Here is a 13365-nt window from a genome sequence, read left to right on the forward strand (position 1 = left end):
ACAAGGATCAAAGATCAATCAGAGGAGGTGGCTCCTAGGTTTCTCTCTTCTATCCTGCTGTGTCCTGTACTTAGGTAACTAATTTACATGTAAGCCAGAAAAGACCAGAAACGTACATGAGGGATGTGGAAGAGGGGTTTGCTACACATAGAAGTTTTACACAGTCAAATCAGGTTGTCTGGAAAAATGGGCTCTGTCGTGGAAATTTACTAACACGCAAGTGGGTCAGGGTGACAGCTTTAATAAAACTCTCAATACTCCATTGTTTGTGGTAGTGGCTTCAATACGTTAGGCTCTTTCTAGACCTACAAGAAGGCATAGCCCCTGTCCTAAGAGCACGCAGTCTAAGAGGAGGCAGGTTGACAGAGATTAGGAAAGGGTTTGGGTTTTTTTTTCCTGTACAAATCTACAACATTCGCAATAGACAGCATGGCAGAAGTGAGTTAAGAGGGACTGAAAAGCAGCGAGGCTAGGGCCCGTTACCTGCACAAAATTCTCTGTTACTCACACACTCTAGGGCACCCACCCTTACCCCGTTCCTAGGGCTCAGGCGTAACCCTGTCATTTTAAGTACCCACCCTCACCCAATTCCTTCAGCTCAGGGTGTAATTTTCTGCGGGTTTGCAGGACCTTTTACCAGTGAAAGAGCCTTACATGGTAATATCCTTATCCTCTATTTATGAACAAGCACCAAAACCAGACTGCACACACTACACGTACAGTGCTCACCATTCCCAATCAGGCAGATGAACTTGATGGCCAGTCAGGATCAGGTCCATCTGGGAGAACTCCAGTTTCTGCACGGTGTCATTGGCAGAGTGTTGAAGTTTGGCAGCTCTGTTCTTGGCGCTGTGTCCTGGAGTTTGTTCCCAAAGAACTTTCTTTTGGACCCAGTTTATATAGTGAAACTTGAGCCCTACTGAGCTAGACCTTAACCAATTATTTAACTAAAATTTTACTAACCAATCCTACCGAAATTCTCTAACCAATCCTACCCCACCACCTTAATTAATTTACACCTAGCAAAATTAATGATGTAATAGACAAACAATTAAAGAACCGGACAGAGATCAGACAGACAATAGGGAAGCGGGGACCATAATGACAAAACAATAAAGAAACGAGGATTTCACAACCACCGCTATTGATAAGGCTGTCGAACTAAGTTTTCTTTAACCATCTTAAGATCTGTTTCTTTTTCTGGTGATAGTGGGGGCCATTAGGACGGGGTCTCCTTCTTAACAGCCGATATTACATTGTTTTAATGTAATTTAGATGGACTGTAAGGATGTGACTTCCTGCTTCTCACCTAATGGCTGCTGTTCTTTTAACCTGACTGCAGATGAAGGCCTTGGGCCTTGCTATATGGCTACAAAGGCCTTATCCTTACAGCCTTGCAGATGGACTCTCAGAGGTCATACCATGCCTAGGGGGCCATGTGGAAGACGACACGGAGGCAGTTGTTCAAGACGTTGACAAATGGGTGGAAGCACTGGTGGAGTTGAGGGTCTATAATTAGAGGCGGTCAGGGGACAGAGTTATAGAGCGCTTGAAAGGAGGTGCCAACTACCAGGGTGAGAGCTAGCAGGAGGGAAGCGATGCACTTTTACTGACAGCTGAAGAAGATGAGTTTTACCCTGTGATATAGGGTACAGTAGTACACTTACTAATTATTTCATAGTTAACTTCTGCAGGAATAGGGAGGGTCCACTTGAATCCTCTCCACAACATATTTGGAGCTAAGCTCTTCACAGTATTTGTCTCAGTAGAAATAATAAGCATTCACAAGGCAGAGTTCATGCTTACTGTTCCAATCAAAATAGGCACAAATCCATACTCTTTCCCCTGAGGTTGATGAGGGCAACCACAAGTAACTATAGATTTTCAAACTGCAGCCCTTAAACATGCTTAGTAGAGTAAAAAATAGTATAACAAAGTAGTAATAGTAGTTGGGAAATCGGTGAATCGTTGCTTTCCAGGAAAGGAATTTCAGTCCATTAGTAAGCCTGCGTCTCGTCGGTTTCCTTTGCTGGGAAAAATCAGTCAAAGAATTGCACTGCACTGACACTGTTACTGTATCGAGAGAGAAAAAAGTTGTTTTTTTAAATAAGGTAGCAAATATTTTTAGTTACTTAAAATTATCCAAACCAGGAGTCAATTACTGCAAACTACAAATGGCAATTTATAGTGTGTCTGAACTGAGGGCTGTTCATGCTCTGTTCCTATCACTGTGGTGCTTGTGATGTTTGAACGCTAGTTGTGAGATGGGGAATTTAAATTAATTATCCAGGCGACTGTTTCTGATGCATAGACATTAGGGAAAGAAATGTCTTGCACCATCATTTCCAAGCTTTTCTGAAATGAAGCTTTTCTGTTGGTCGAAAAAAAACTATTTTGCTGTATATACTTGCATCTCTTTCTCAAGGTGCCCCAGAGGTGAAAGTAAGCTGGTACGGTATGGTACAGTGTACCGGCAAGAGCTGGTACACTGTGCCGGACTGGACCAACTTCTCCGGCAGTGATTTAAAGGGCCCAGGGCTCCAGCCCCTGCGGGGAGCCCCGGGCCCTTTAAAGTGCTGCCAGAGCTCCGGAGGCGATTTAAAGGGCCCAGGGCTCCCCTCAGTGGTAGGAGCACCAGGCCCTTTAAATTGCCTCTGGAGCCCTGCCGCCGCTACCCCAGCCCTAACCTGAGCCCTGCCGCCCTGGTGTAGCAGCGGCAGGGCTCCCGCGGTGATTTAAAGGGCCCGGAGCGCCGCGGCGGCTGGAGCCCCGGCCCCTTTAATTCGCCCCTGAGTCCCGGGGCTCCCAGCCGCCTCTGCAGCTGGTAGCTCCGGGGTGATTTAAAGGCCCTGGGACTCCCAGCCACAGCCGGAGCCTCAGGGCCTTTAAATCTTGAAAGGCCCTGCCTCTTCCGGTTGAGGCCCCGCCCCGCTCAGGACTCCGGCGTACTGGTAAATCCTTTAAATTACTTTCACCCCTGAGGTGCCCGCCCACTGGTGGCAATTAGCTAACACCTATACAGTACCTCTGCATCAGCTTATTAAGCAATAGCTGGATCCACGGTGCATTGGGATGCACGCAGGCTTTCTGTTTACTCTTCAGGGTAAGTCTGTGAAACATAATGGGGTCATTTTAGCTTCTCATAATATCAACCCTTGGGAAATCTTCCAGGAGGTCACCTAGCGAGAAGAGCCGAGGCAGATTACAGTTCTGTGGGACCGTGGCCAGATCAAGTGGGGGCCCCTCCCCACCCTTTTAGCCTGCAGCCCTCTCATCCCCCACCCCGCCTGGCACTCCTGCTGTGGAGCGGGGTCAGGGCATGGGGGCTTCCCCCACGCCCCAGCACAGGAGCGCCAGCGCCAGGGTGCGGGGGCACGCATTTTTCCAGGACCACCCAATTGGCCGGGGCCCCTGAGCACGGGTCCCCATTGGCCCAGTGGCTAATCCACCACTGCAGAAGAGTAATTCTGCAGTGTTCAAGTGGGAGCTGGGTTTGGATGTATGGAACTGGCAATTTCAGCATTCAGTATAGTGCACCGGTGCTGACCCCAAGGGCATGTCTTCACTCAGAGCTAACTTGGGTTCTGACATGGGTGCTGCCCCAATCCTTCTGCTGTCCACACGCAAAGCTCTGACCCTGGTTTGATGGTGGTGCTCTAAACCCGGGCTAGCCGGCACGGCTGGGGGTGTGGGTTAAATCTCAGGTGTTGCTTTCACTCAGGCCGGTAACACACCCACTTTGCAGCCAAGGTGCAGGCTAAACCACTTGGGTTGATAGTCCTTAATGCCTTCTCCCAATTATCCCTGGGTGCTCAGAAGGACAGACAAGTTCTCCCACAATTCATTGGGAAAGATTCCTAGAGCAGCTCAAACAACGTAGTTCTTACTGCAGCACAAGACGCATGGTCTGTGCGACACACTGGGGAGCACAGGACCAGTGAGGACATAGTACATTTTGGTGTGACTTTGCACTGTGGTTGCTTACACCCCAGCTCACTCTGCAGTGAAGATATAGCCTAAGGGCATGGCTACACTTGCAGATGTAGAGCGCTTTGAGTTAAACCAGCCATCGTAGAGCGCAGTAGGGAAAGCGCTGTAGTCTGTCCACACTGACAGCTGCCAGTGCACTGGCGTGGCTACATTAGCAGCTCTTGCAATGGCCACAGAGAGCAGTGCATTGTGGTAGCTATCCCAGCATGCAAGTGGCTGCAACGTGCTTTTCAAATGGGGGGTGGGGTGGGGTGGAGTGTGACAGGGAGTGTGTTGTGTGTATGTGGGGGGAGAGAGAGTGGGTTTTTGGGGGGCTGAGAGCATGTCAGCATGCTATCTTGTAAGTTCAGACAGCAGCAGAATCTCCCCCTCCCCCCGTCTCTCTCTCTCTCACACGCAGCATTCCACACTAATGGTTGCTTTGTCCCGGAGCAGATAAGCAGCCAGCTGTCAAACGGAGCTTTCACAGGGCATATCGGCATTCCTGCAGCGATTCCAAAACAATGACAGGAGTGGCCACTTGACTTAAGGGGATTATGGGACGTTTCTGGAGGCTGACCAGAGCGCAGTAATGCAACACCTTGTTCACACTGACGCCCGGGCGTTTCAGCCAAGGCGCACCAAGTGTTATTCCTCTCGCCGAGGTGGAGTACCCGGAGTGCTCTAGCTGTGGAGTCAGAGCGCTCTACGTGCTTTGCCAGTGTGGACGGGTAGTGAGCTAGGGCACCCGGGGCTGCTTTAATGCGCTCTCAACTCGCAAGTGTAGCCAAGCCCTGAATGTAGACAAACACGTGCAAGGGGCTTTCAGCTAAGCAGGGTTTATGTTATTTTAAGCAAGGTTAAATCCTGACTAGCAAAATTGGTGCAAATCTCTGAATATCTTTGTTTACACTTAGAGTAGGTATAGAGAGGAGTTTATGGCTGTGTTGTAACTCAAGTAACAATTGGCAATGAACCAATTGAGCCAACGCCTCTGTAAATGCCAGTTTAGATACTCTTTGCAAATGTTTGTTCCAGGACACACGCAGTTGTGATGTACCCCAGGCAGAGCCCTATAGTAAACCTCAAAAATCTGTGCAGTTGTAACGCTGACAGACCCCGCTGTTGTCAGTGGTCAGGATCGAACCGGGGACCTCTGGAGCTTAGTGCATGAGCCTCTACAGCATGAGCTAAAAGTTACTGGCTGGTAGCTGAGGTGTAGAGCAAACTCATTTTATCTCTCCATTTAAGTGGTCTCGGACCACTAAATGGGACAGAACACCACACCCAGGTGGTGTGGGGGTGACAGTGTCTAAATTAGCATTTACAAAGGTGCGAGCTAACTTGAATTAACTGGCAACTAATTAAGTTGAGTTCCAATGGGGCCATAAACACTTAGGTGTGAGCACAGGTGCAGGTATCCTGCATGCTCAGACAGGGCTATTCCTGAATGCAGATACGGCCTAAATTAAACTGACAAGAGCCATGTTTACATCAAGTGAACAGAGTGTCCACAGAGGGGTTTGCACCAGGGCTTGTCTACACCGGAAATTTATACCACTCTAAGCTAAAATGTGAATTTAAAACATTAAACGTTTTATTGGTATAACTCCCCGCATGGACACTCTAATTGGAATAGGAGCGGCTTTTTCTGGTTTACTTTGTCACTTTGGAAGGAGTTCAAACTAAATTGGAGAAAGCTACTCTTATTCTGGATTAAAAGTGTCTGTGCAGGGAGTTATACCAGTATGGCTATAGAGGTTTAACTACTCAGATATAACTGGAAACATTTCCTGTGTAGGCAAGCCCTGAGACACCGACCTTTTCTAGACTAGGAAAAAGCATCTGTGGGTTCCTTATGTGGCAGCTAACATGTTTTAATTAAGTGCTCTTAATAAAAAAAAAATAAAGAGAGAGAGTTATCTTTAACTCTGGGCTCTCCTCTCTTCTTAAAGGTCTGCTCTCACTGCTAAAATGTTTTGAAACAGCACTTCATTGAAACTTGGTAGCTAAAGCCTGCCCTTACACACTGAGGCCTTGTCTACGAAGTTGTGCAGCTTTACTTGTATAGTCAGAGTTAAAGTACAACCTGCCCAGGTGGGTTATACTGGTGTAGAGGTGCTTTATACTGGTATAGCTATTCCTGTACAAGGAAGGGGAATAGCCCATACTGGTGAGGCACCTTTATACTGGTATGGCTGACGCATACTAGGGCTTGTACTGGTAAAACAATTTCAGTTTAAAAAAACCAAAATCACACCCCTTAACTGAAATAGCCATATCTGTTACAATTTTCGAGGGTGTACCAGGCCCACACTGTCCCAGTTTAACTAAATATGCGATTTAGGGTTACCCCTGAGCTACGGAGCTGGGCCCTAGGTCCCCTGAGCACAGGGCGGAGGTTGGTTATTTGACCCGCCTCGCTGTTTTTTAAATGGATTTGACAGTCGCCAGAAAAATAAATTAATCTGCTGGGTTTTTTGTTTGTTTTTTTTATATGGGTCTAAAGATCTGCATCATCACCACAATGCAGTGGGATATCGAATGAGAAAAGTTTCTGTGGCCAGCTAAAGATGCTGCAGTGTCCCCACTTCCGCACTTTGAGATAACAGATCAAACCTGCTGAAATACAACAGCTGTTTGCCCACCAAGGCGCAAGTGCACGGAGCATGTGTGTGAGAGAGGATTTGAGTCACAAGAGTGAGTATAGGTGGGGGGGAGGGGGAGTGGTTGTGGAGTTGCCTTGTGGTTTGGGGTTGGGGTTGCCTTTTGGGGGTGGATAGGTGCTGCGGGTTTTGCATTTCAAAGGTGACTTTAAACTGATGCAAACCCCTCTGTGGATAAGGTGTGAACTTGATGTAAACATGGCTCTTGTCAGTTTAACTTACCTCAGTCAATTGACAGGTAAGTCATACTGGTATAACCAGTTTTAAATCGCTTATAGGTGTGTCTTGTCAATGTACACACGGACTGGCACAGGATTCAGCTAAATCAGTTGAATCAATCACTATCTTAGTGAAACCAGTGCAACTTGTGTGTGTAGAGGTAACCCAGTGCTCAGTGCGAGTTCATTATGGCCCCTAGCTACATAATCTGGCATTTTAACTCATGCTGTAGAGACTCATGTGTTTAGCCCTGGAGCTTCCCAGTTCAGTATCTGGTATGTTGGCCAAGATGGCAGCTGTCACAGAAACAAGACCCAACACATTTTAAAATGCACCTTTCCTTAGTTTAGACTAGGCCAGTGAGGATTCAGAGGTCACACCCCATTAAAGTGAATAGAGGCATTTCACATCCTGGCTAGGGGCAATTCTTGCCTGGAGGTCTCGGATTCAGTGGAATCTGTTACAGTTAATCTACAAGAGGTCTGGCAGGATCTCAAGAGCTGAGGCAGGACATGTATAAACAACCCCTGGATAGAAAACTGATCACACAAACTACTCAGTGAATGAATACCAAAAGAAATTGCATAAATTGAGGGTCATTGGAGTTCCCACTTACATAATCTCCTTCCTTCTACACTGAATCCCCCGAGGAATCACCTCAATAAAACTAATCTTCCAAGCACTGATGACATCTGAGGTTTGCTTGCGGCATCTGCATCTCTGGTTGGTTAGAAGGCTTTCCATAGGTAGGCCTGCAACAGGAAGTGATGAACAAAACCATCTTTTTGTCTCTGTTAGCCAAAAATTGCCAAGGCCCAAACCCATTCTAAGCTACTACGGAGAGCACATCAAAAATAACCTAGCCTCAAAACGAATAAACACTTATGAAAATAACTGTTGAATTTACATCACTGTCTTTTTGACTATGAGCCATAGCCGTGTGAGGGAAAGCGGGATGGGAGTTAAGGGTATTTTGTTGTCCTCCTTCAAACTCTCTCTCTCTCTTTCGTGATACCCGCAGAACACTTGACAATGGTTAGGCAATTCGTATGCTATGAGCACCGTTTATCATGCTCAATAGTATCATTTCCTTATGCCGCCGGTTGGTTGGTTTGTATTTATCTGTTGTCTACAGTCTTAAACTTAGTCCCTGCCCTGAAGAGTTCATAATCTAGCTCTTTGCTTGTACAGTGCCTAGCACATTGGTGCCCTGACTTCTAGACTCTACCATAGGACAAGTAATTAATAATACATTTATTTTGTGCCCATGGAATAATACATTTATTCTATGCCCATTACAGGGCTGTGTGGGGGGATGCTGGGTCGCATGGAGCTCCATGGACATCAGTGGGGTTCCACAGAGGCACAGTAGCCGACCCACGTGCAATCAGTTTCAGGATCAGACCTGTTAAGTTCAGATGTAAATTAACAAATGCCCTCATCCTGTGAGTTACTCCATGTGGGTACAGGAGTCCACCTGCAGGGAGTAACTTACAGGACTGGGGACAAAGACCTTAAAAGGTGGAGGAAGCAGTGAAGGTTTTCTGCAAGCCTGTATATTACACTGTACTGTAAATACAGAAGTGAGATATCTTTGGAGGTAACTAGTTTGGAAGAAGGTTAAAATTGGAGATAGACACTGAAATGTGGAGCCTAAAGGCATGTCTACACTGAAGCTGCAGTGCACCATTATGCGGTGTCATGCCGTAGCGTAGATGCTTCCTCCGTCGACAGAAGGGGTTTTCTGTCAACGTCATCTCTGTGAACGGCAGTAGAAAGGTCAACAGAAACATTTCCATTGTCCTAGCCCCATCTCATTGGGCGTTAGATTGCCATAATCATGGCATTCAGGAGTGTGAGCTTTTCACACCCCTGTGTGATGTAGCTAGGTTGATCTAAATTTTAAGTATAGACCAGACCTATTTAAGTGGAAACTAGTCTTCTAAGTGCTTAAGCCGCTTCTGAAAGTTTTACCCATTATTCTGCTCGCCCCAAAATAAACAAGCTCCAACTTCTTCCTTCTGTTCTAGTGAGTTGGATTTTTTTTATAATGAAATGTTTGCCTTTTGGTTCAGCCAAAAAAATCATTGGTTTTGCTATAATAGACTTTTCCATGTTTGAGTTAAATTGTGTTAAGTTTAACCAAGACATAATAATCGTCCATGTAATATTACTTTAAATATTTATTTTAGTTTCAGTAATAAGGGTTTTTATTTCAGAAGCTAAGGCCCATTTTTAACGAAGCAGGCAATTAGGAGATGAAACTCAATGGGAACTAGTCTCTCAAGTACTTAAGTCACTTTTGAATATAGGCACTTCTGAAAATTTACCCAATGTTTTACAGAGTCCATTAGTTCTACCATTATGTACAAAAACAAGTGATTGGTACTTTAAAAAGTATAATAAAAGAATAATTGTTACAGTAATAATTCCTTTTGCAATGTTATTGCAGTGAAATGACCGAGTGTAAAAGACAACTGCAAGAAAGGAGAAGGAGGGTGCGGGGGAGTCAGCATTTGGGGATTTAAAGTATTTATTGACAGTGCCAGTCCCGCAAAGGTACATGCACATGCTTAACTTAAAATACTGTTAGCAGTGCCATTGACTTCAATGAAGTCTACTACTCGCAGTGCATAAAGATAGGCATATGTAAGTTTTTGCAGGATCAGGGTCAATATTACTGATGTCTTGATATTTTCTTTGACTAATTAGGTACCCCTGCTTAGCATGCAGTAGGTTAATTTTTCCAATATCATTACAGGCCCAATCCTGCTCACATAGGACTCAATGGCAAAACTCCAATTGGCTTCAGTAGTAGCAGGTATCAAGCCCTAACTCTTAGTTTAGAGTTCCAGGTAAGAAAACCAAACATCGAAGGCCACAGTTTCTGTGGTGATGCTATACTGTAGATATTAAAACTGAATGCTTTGACATCTGTTTCACCAGTAAAATGATTGGAGTTTGCAGCTGACTCCCAGACTGCTGCATGTAATTAATAAATTGTCATATTAAGTTGCTTATTCAAAGTCACTAACAAAAAATGGTTAAGACAAATTCGATCAGAAATAGAATTGTGGAATTTTAAAGGGACTGGGTGGAACATACTTAATCTCATTTTACCCAGTTAAGAGGGTAAAAAAGGTGTGGCAGTACTGGTGAACCAAAATGAACCAATAATCTCTCCCTGCCTAGAGTTGTAGAGAGGGAGAATGACTGTAAGAGGCATGAGAGATAAATATTAATTTACTCCCCATATGAGAAATCACAAGCCTTTTTCCCAGTTACATCATTTATGTCAAAATATAGTTTCATTGTAACTAACATTTAAAACGGGTTAATTAAAAAATACAGCATGTTCTGTCTCATTTGCAGTGTTGCATTAATATTTTCAAAGATGTCTTATTTTGGATGTTATAAGGAGAAAAGCAAAATAGGGAGTACTGTACATGGGTTTGGACTATAAAGTACTATAAATAGTGTGTGTGTGTGTGTGTAGATAGTCCTATTGACTGGTTTGTGTATTCCATTATAACACAATGTAATGTAAAAAGGAATACAAGTATAGGCTCCAGTCTTGCATACCCCCAGGCACCGAAATGGAGCTGTCCGTGGTGGGGCAAGGTGGCACTCTCTGGATCTGTGCATGGGTATGAGAATCTGCCTGCACAGTTCAACTTTCAGAATCAGGGCCTTACTAATCGAGGGGTAGGAATAGCGCCTAAGCCAAAAGGAGAGGCATAGCTTATAGGGCTTATTGACCAGTTCATGGTGAAACTTACATCCTTTTAAAAGCCAATTATACAAGAGCGTGAAGTTCTAGTAGGATAAGTTACTCACCAGTCAGGGTAGTGAGGTCAGTTACAATCAGGGCTATTGCCAGGACTACAACCAGGTTCTTCATCTTGGCCTCTGTTAGACTGAATGCAGCTTGAATGACTCTTCTTTTTATTTCCCTCCAAAAAGGGGAACTTGCAGATTAGCCTTCACAATGGAATTTTCTATTCAGAGTCCTGTAATATACGGAAGCAATTTCTTCTTATGGTTTGTTTTTTTTAAAGTGTCTTGCCTGGACTTCTCTCATTCCTTCCTCTTAAGAGCCAAATGTGGTGGGTGTTAGGGGTTATGGTACCACAATAGCATATGCAAATTTGCAATTGGGAATGTGGCGTGGCACCCCTTCTGCCTTGCTGGACCTAGTGCTCCCTCCTCTGGCAGGGACATGGCCTGGGGTAAATCAGCCCCACTCCGGAGTGTGTCTGTCTTCCCGCTTCGGGGTTTGTTTCTCAGAGCCTGCCCGGTAGGCCTCGGGGCAGGCCTGAGGAGTGCTGCTCTGCCAAACAAAGGGAAACAAGTCTATTACGCACCGAAAAAAGGGAATACCTTTCCCTGGCCCCCTCACTGGGGAAGATGTTGTCCTGTCGCTGGCCCCGGGGTGTCAGTCCTTTCCTTAAACAGGCCCTGGGCTTGGGTGTCTCCCCTATGGGGAGGAGCGCAGTCTCTCACACTGGAGAAACCTATCTGCCTGCTACCTCCAGCCTTGCAGCAGTTTGTCCCCCCCCCTCCCCCAACCAGGAGAGAGGTTTTAACAGGTGTCAGGCAGCCCTTAATTGGACTCAGGAGTCCCTAATTGACTTGAAGTAACCCCTTCCCGGCTCGTCGGAAAAAGGGCCTTTAGCATTCTAGGGCTAACATACCTGTTTCCCCAGACCCTCCTGCAGCTGCCCGGCCTGACTTTGTCACAGGAATTAGGTGTAATTTTTACTGTGAGGGAGCTAGCATGGTGCAGTGAACCAGATAAGACAGAAGAGAATTGGGCCTCAGTCCTGGGACTGTTCACATGCGGAAAGGTGCTAAGAGTGCTTAAAGGTAGTTGAACCACAGAAGTTCTGTGTTGAGTGTCTGGGCACGTGGTGGCTGTGCAGATATATGATATGATAGAAGGGAACTCTGTGCATTCCAGCTGCACTCTAATTCCCTTCCTCTGTGCCATCTGTTGGCCTCCTACAGATGCAGAAAAATCCTGTACTGGGGAAGTTCCGTCTCGGTGCTTCCACCATTGTACTCCATGGAAGCGGAACAAGAGGGGTCAGCGCTGGAGCCTGCTGACAAGCTGTGGAGGAAGAAGGCGCGAGAAGAACTCACTAGTGGGTTACAGGGGAGACTGAGGAGGGACAGCCTACAGCTTGCAAAATGGCTACAGATGCAAGAGCATAAGGATAGGCTGCGAATAGCCAGCCACAGAGATTGGATCTGGAAAAAGAGGTTTTGCTGCTTAAAATTCTGATGGACAGATTCAGAAATAACCAGTAACAGGGACTATCCTTCGAGCAGGCAGCCCAAAATGGGGATACGACTACTCAGCAGTGGTTACCAGGGCCTTGGCAATTGTTGTTAGGTGTGATATCTGTACGTCTGTTATTGTATGTTTGTATGTCCTGGATTTCATCGGCGCTTAATTCTGAATAAATCTCAGAAAGCTGTGGCTTCCTTTGACCCATCTCTTCCTCTTTTTGGAAAATAGACTCCATTTTACTCAGCAAACATTTTAATTTTAATCAGCAAACCCCGAACAAGGGCAGATGATCTTCTGCTGATCAGTAGCAAGCCAGGCCGGGGCTCAGCGGGAAGCCCGACTTATTACGTAAACTCAAATTCAATACTTTATTTTATACTCCATATTTCTCTATCATTATTTGCTTGTGTGGTTTCTCAGTGGAAACTATTACTTCTGAGGCAAGTGGTTTTTCTACTGACTATTGGCCTGATTTGGGCAGAAATGTCTAGTTAATGTGCTTATCTCAAACTGCCTCCAACAACTTCTCCGGTTGTAAAAGTCCCAGTTGTGTCCTACACGGCTGTTACATCTCCAGCCTTCCTCCATGAACATTTTTATGGTGCAGTTCTGTGCTGTCAGTGCAAAATTTATTGGCATATTGAAAATGAAGAGGCAGCTAAAAATGGAGAGCGGTTCATTGCATTAAATATAAACCATACCACCAGTGCAGTAGCCCCTATTTTATTGATTTTTATTATTTAATCTTATGTGAAGCTGCTTCAGATTTTCCAGGCAGTGCTGTTTGTGTTAACTTTGATGGAACAAATGGGCTAGGGTCAGGTGCTCTGTGAGCTACCCACACGTGATCCTGGCTGCAGCACTGTCCAACTCTGCTCCCTTTTGAGTTCAGTGGCAAAGCTTGTATTAAATTCAATGGGAATAGAATTGGGGTCGTTGGTTGCCACGAGACTCTCCATGGTTAGATGATGTAGACAAATCCATAAGGACGAGAATGTGTGCAGCAAACTCATCTTCATTTTTGACCAAAGGCAGGATTTGAATCCAGGACCCCAGAGGTGAATGACCAATGTATTGACTACTCATTGAATCTCCTTAGCCCTAGGAGGAGAGAAAAAATATTGTCTAACAGTTAACACGCAGCCCTATGGGAGTTAGAACCTAGATTTCCTAATCCCTAGTCACTTATACTGTAAAATAGGGACAATTTTTACTTAC

At 45.4% G+C, this 13365-nt stretch overlaps 1 protein-coding gene across 1 annotated transcript; it reads right to left on the bottom strand.

The window, feature by feature from the left end:
* Positions 1–3003: 3003 nt before the first annotated feature.
* CXCL13 (C-X-C motif chemokine ligand 13) lies at positions 3004–10768 on the bottom strand. The gene is made up of 3 exons (XM_029911914.1): positions 10692–10768; positions 7471–7606; positions 3004–3109 (listed from the first exon to the last, which is right to left on the bottom strand). The coding sequence occupies exons 1-3, from the start codon at positions 10753–10755 to the stop codon at positions 3004–3006; spliced, it is 306 nt and encodes a 101-aa protein (XP_029767774.1). The 5' UTR covers positions 10756–10768.
* Positions 10769–13365: the final 2597 nt, after the last annotated feature.

This window comes from Terrapene carolina, unplaced genomic scaffold (genome assembly GCF_002925995.2).
Source record: "Terrapene carolina triunguis isolate 2854851 unplaced genomic scaffold, T_m_triunguis-2.0 Scaffold136, whole genome shotgun sequence".
In the NCBI taxonomy this organism is placed as follows: domain Eukaryota; kingdom Metazoa; phylum Chordata; order Testudines; family Emydidae; genus Terrapene; species Terrapene triunguis.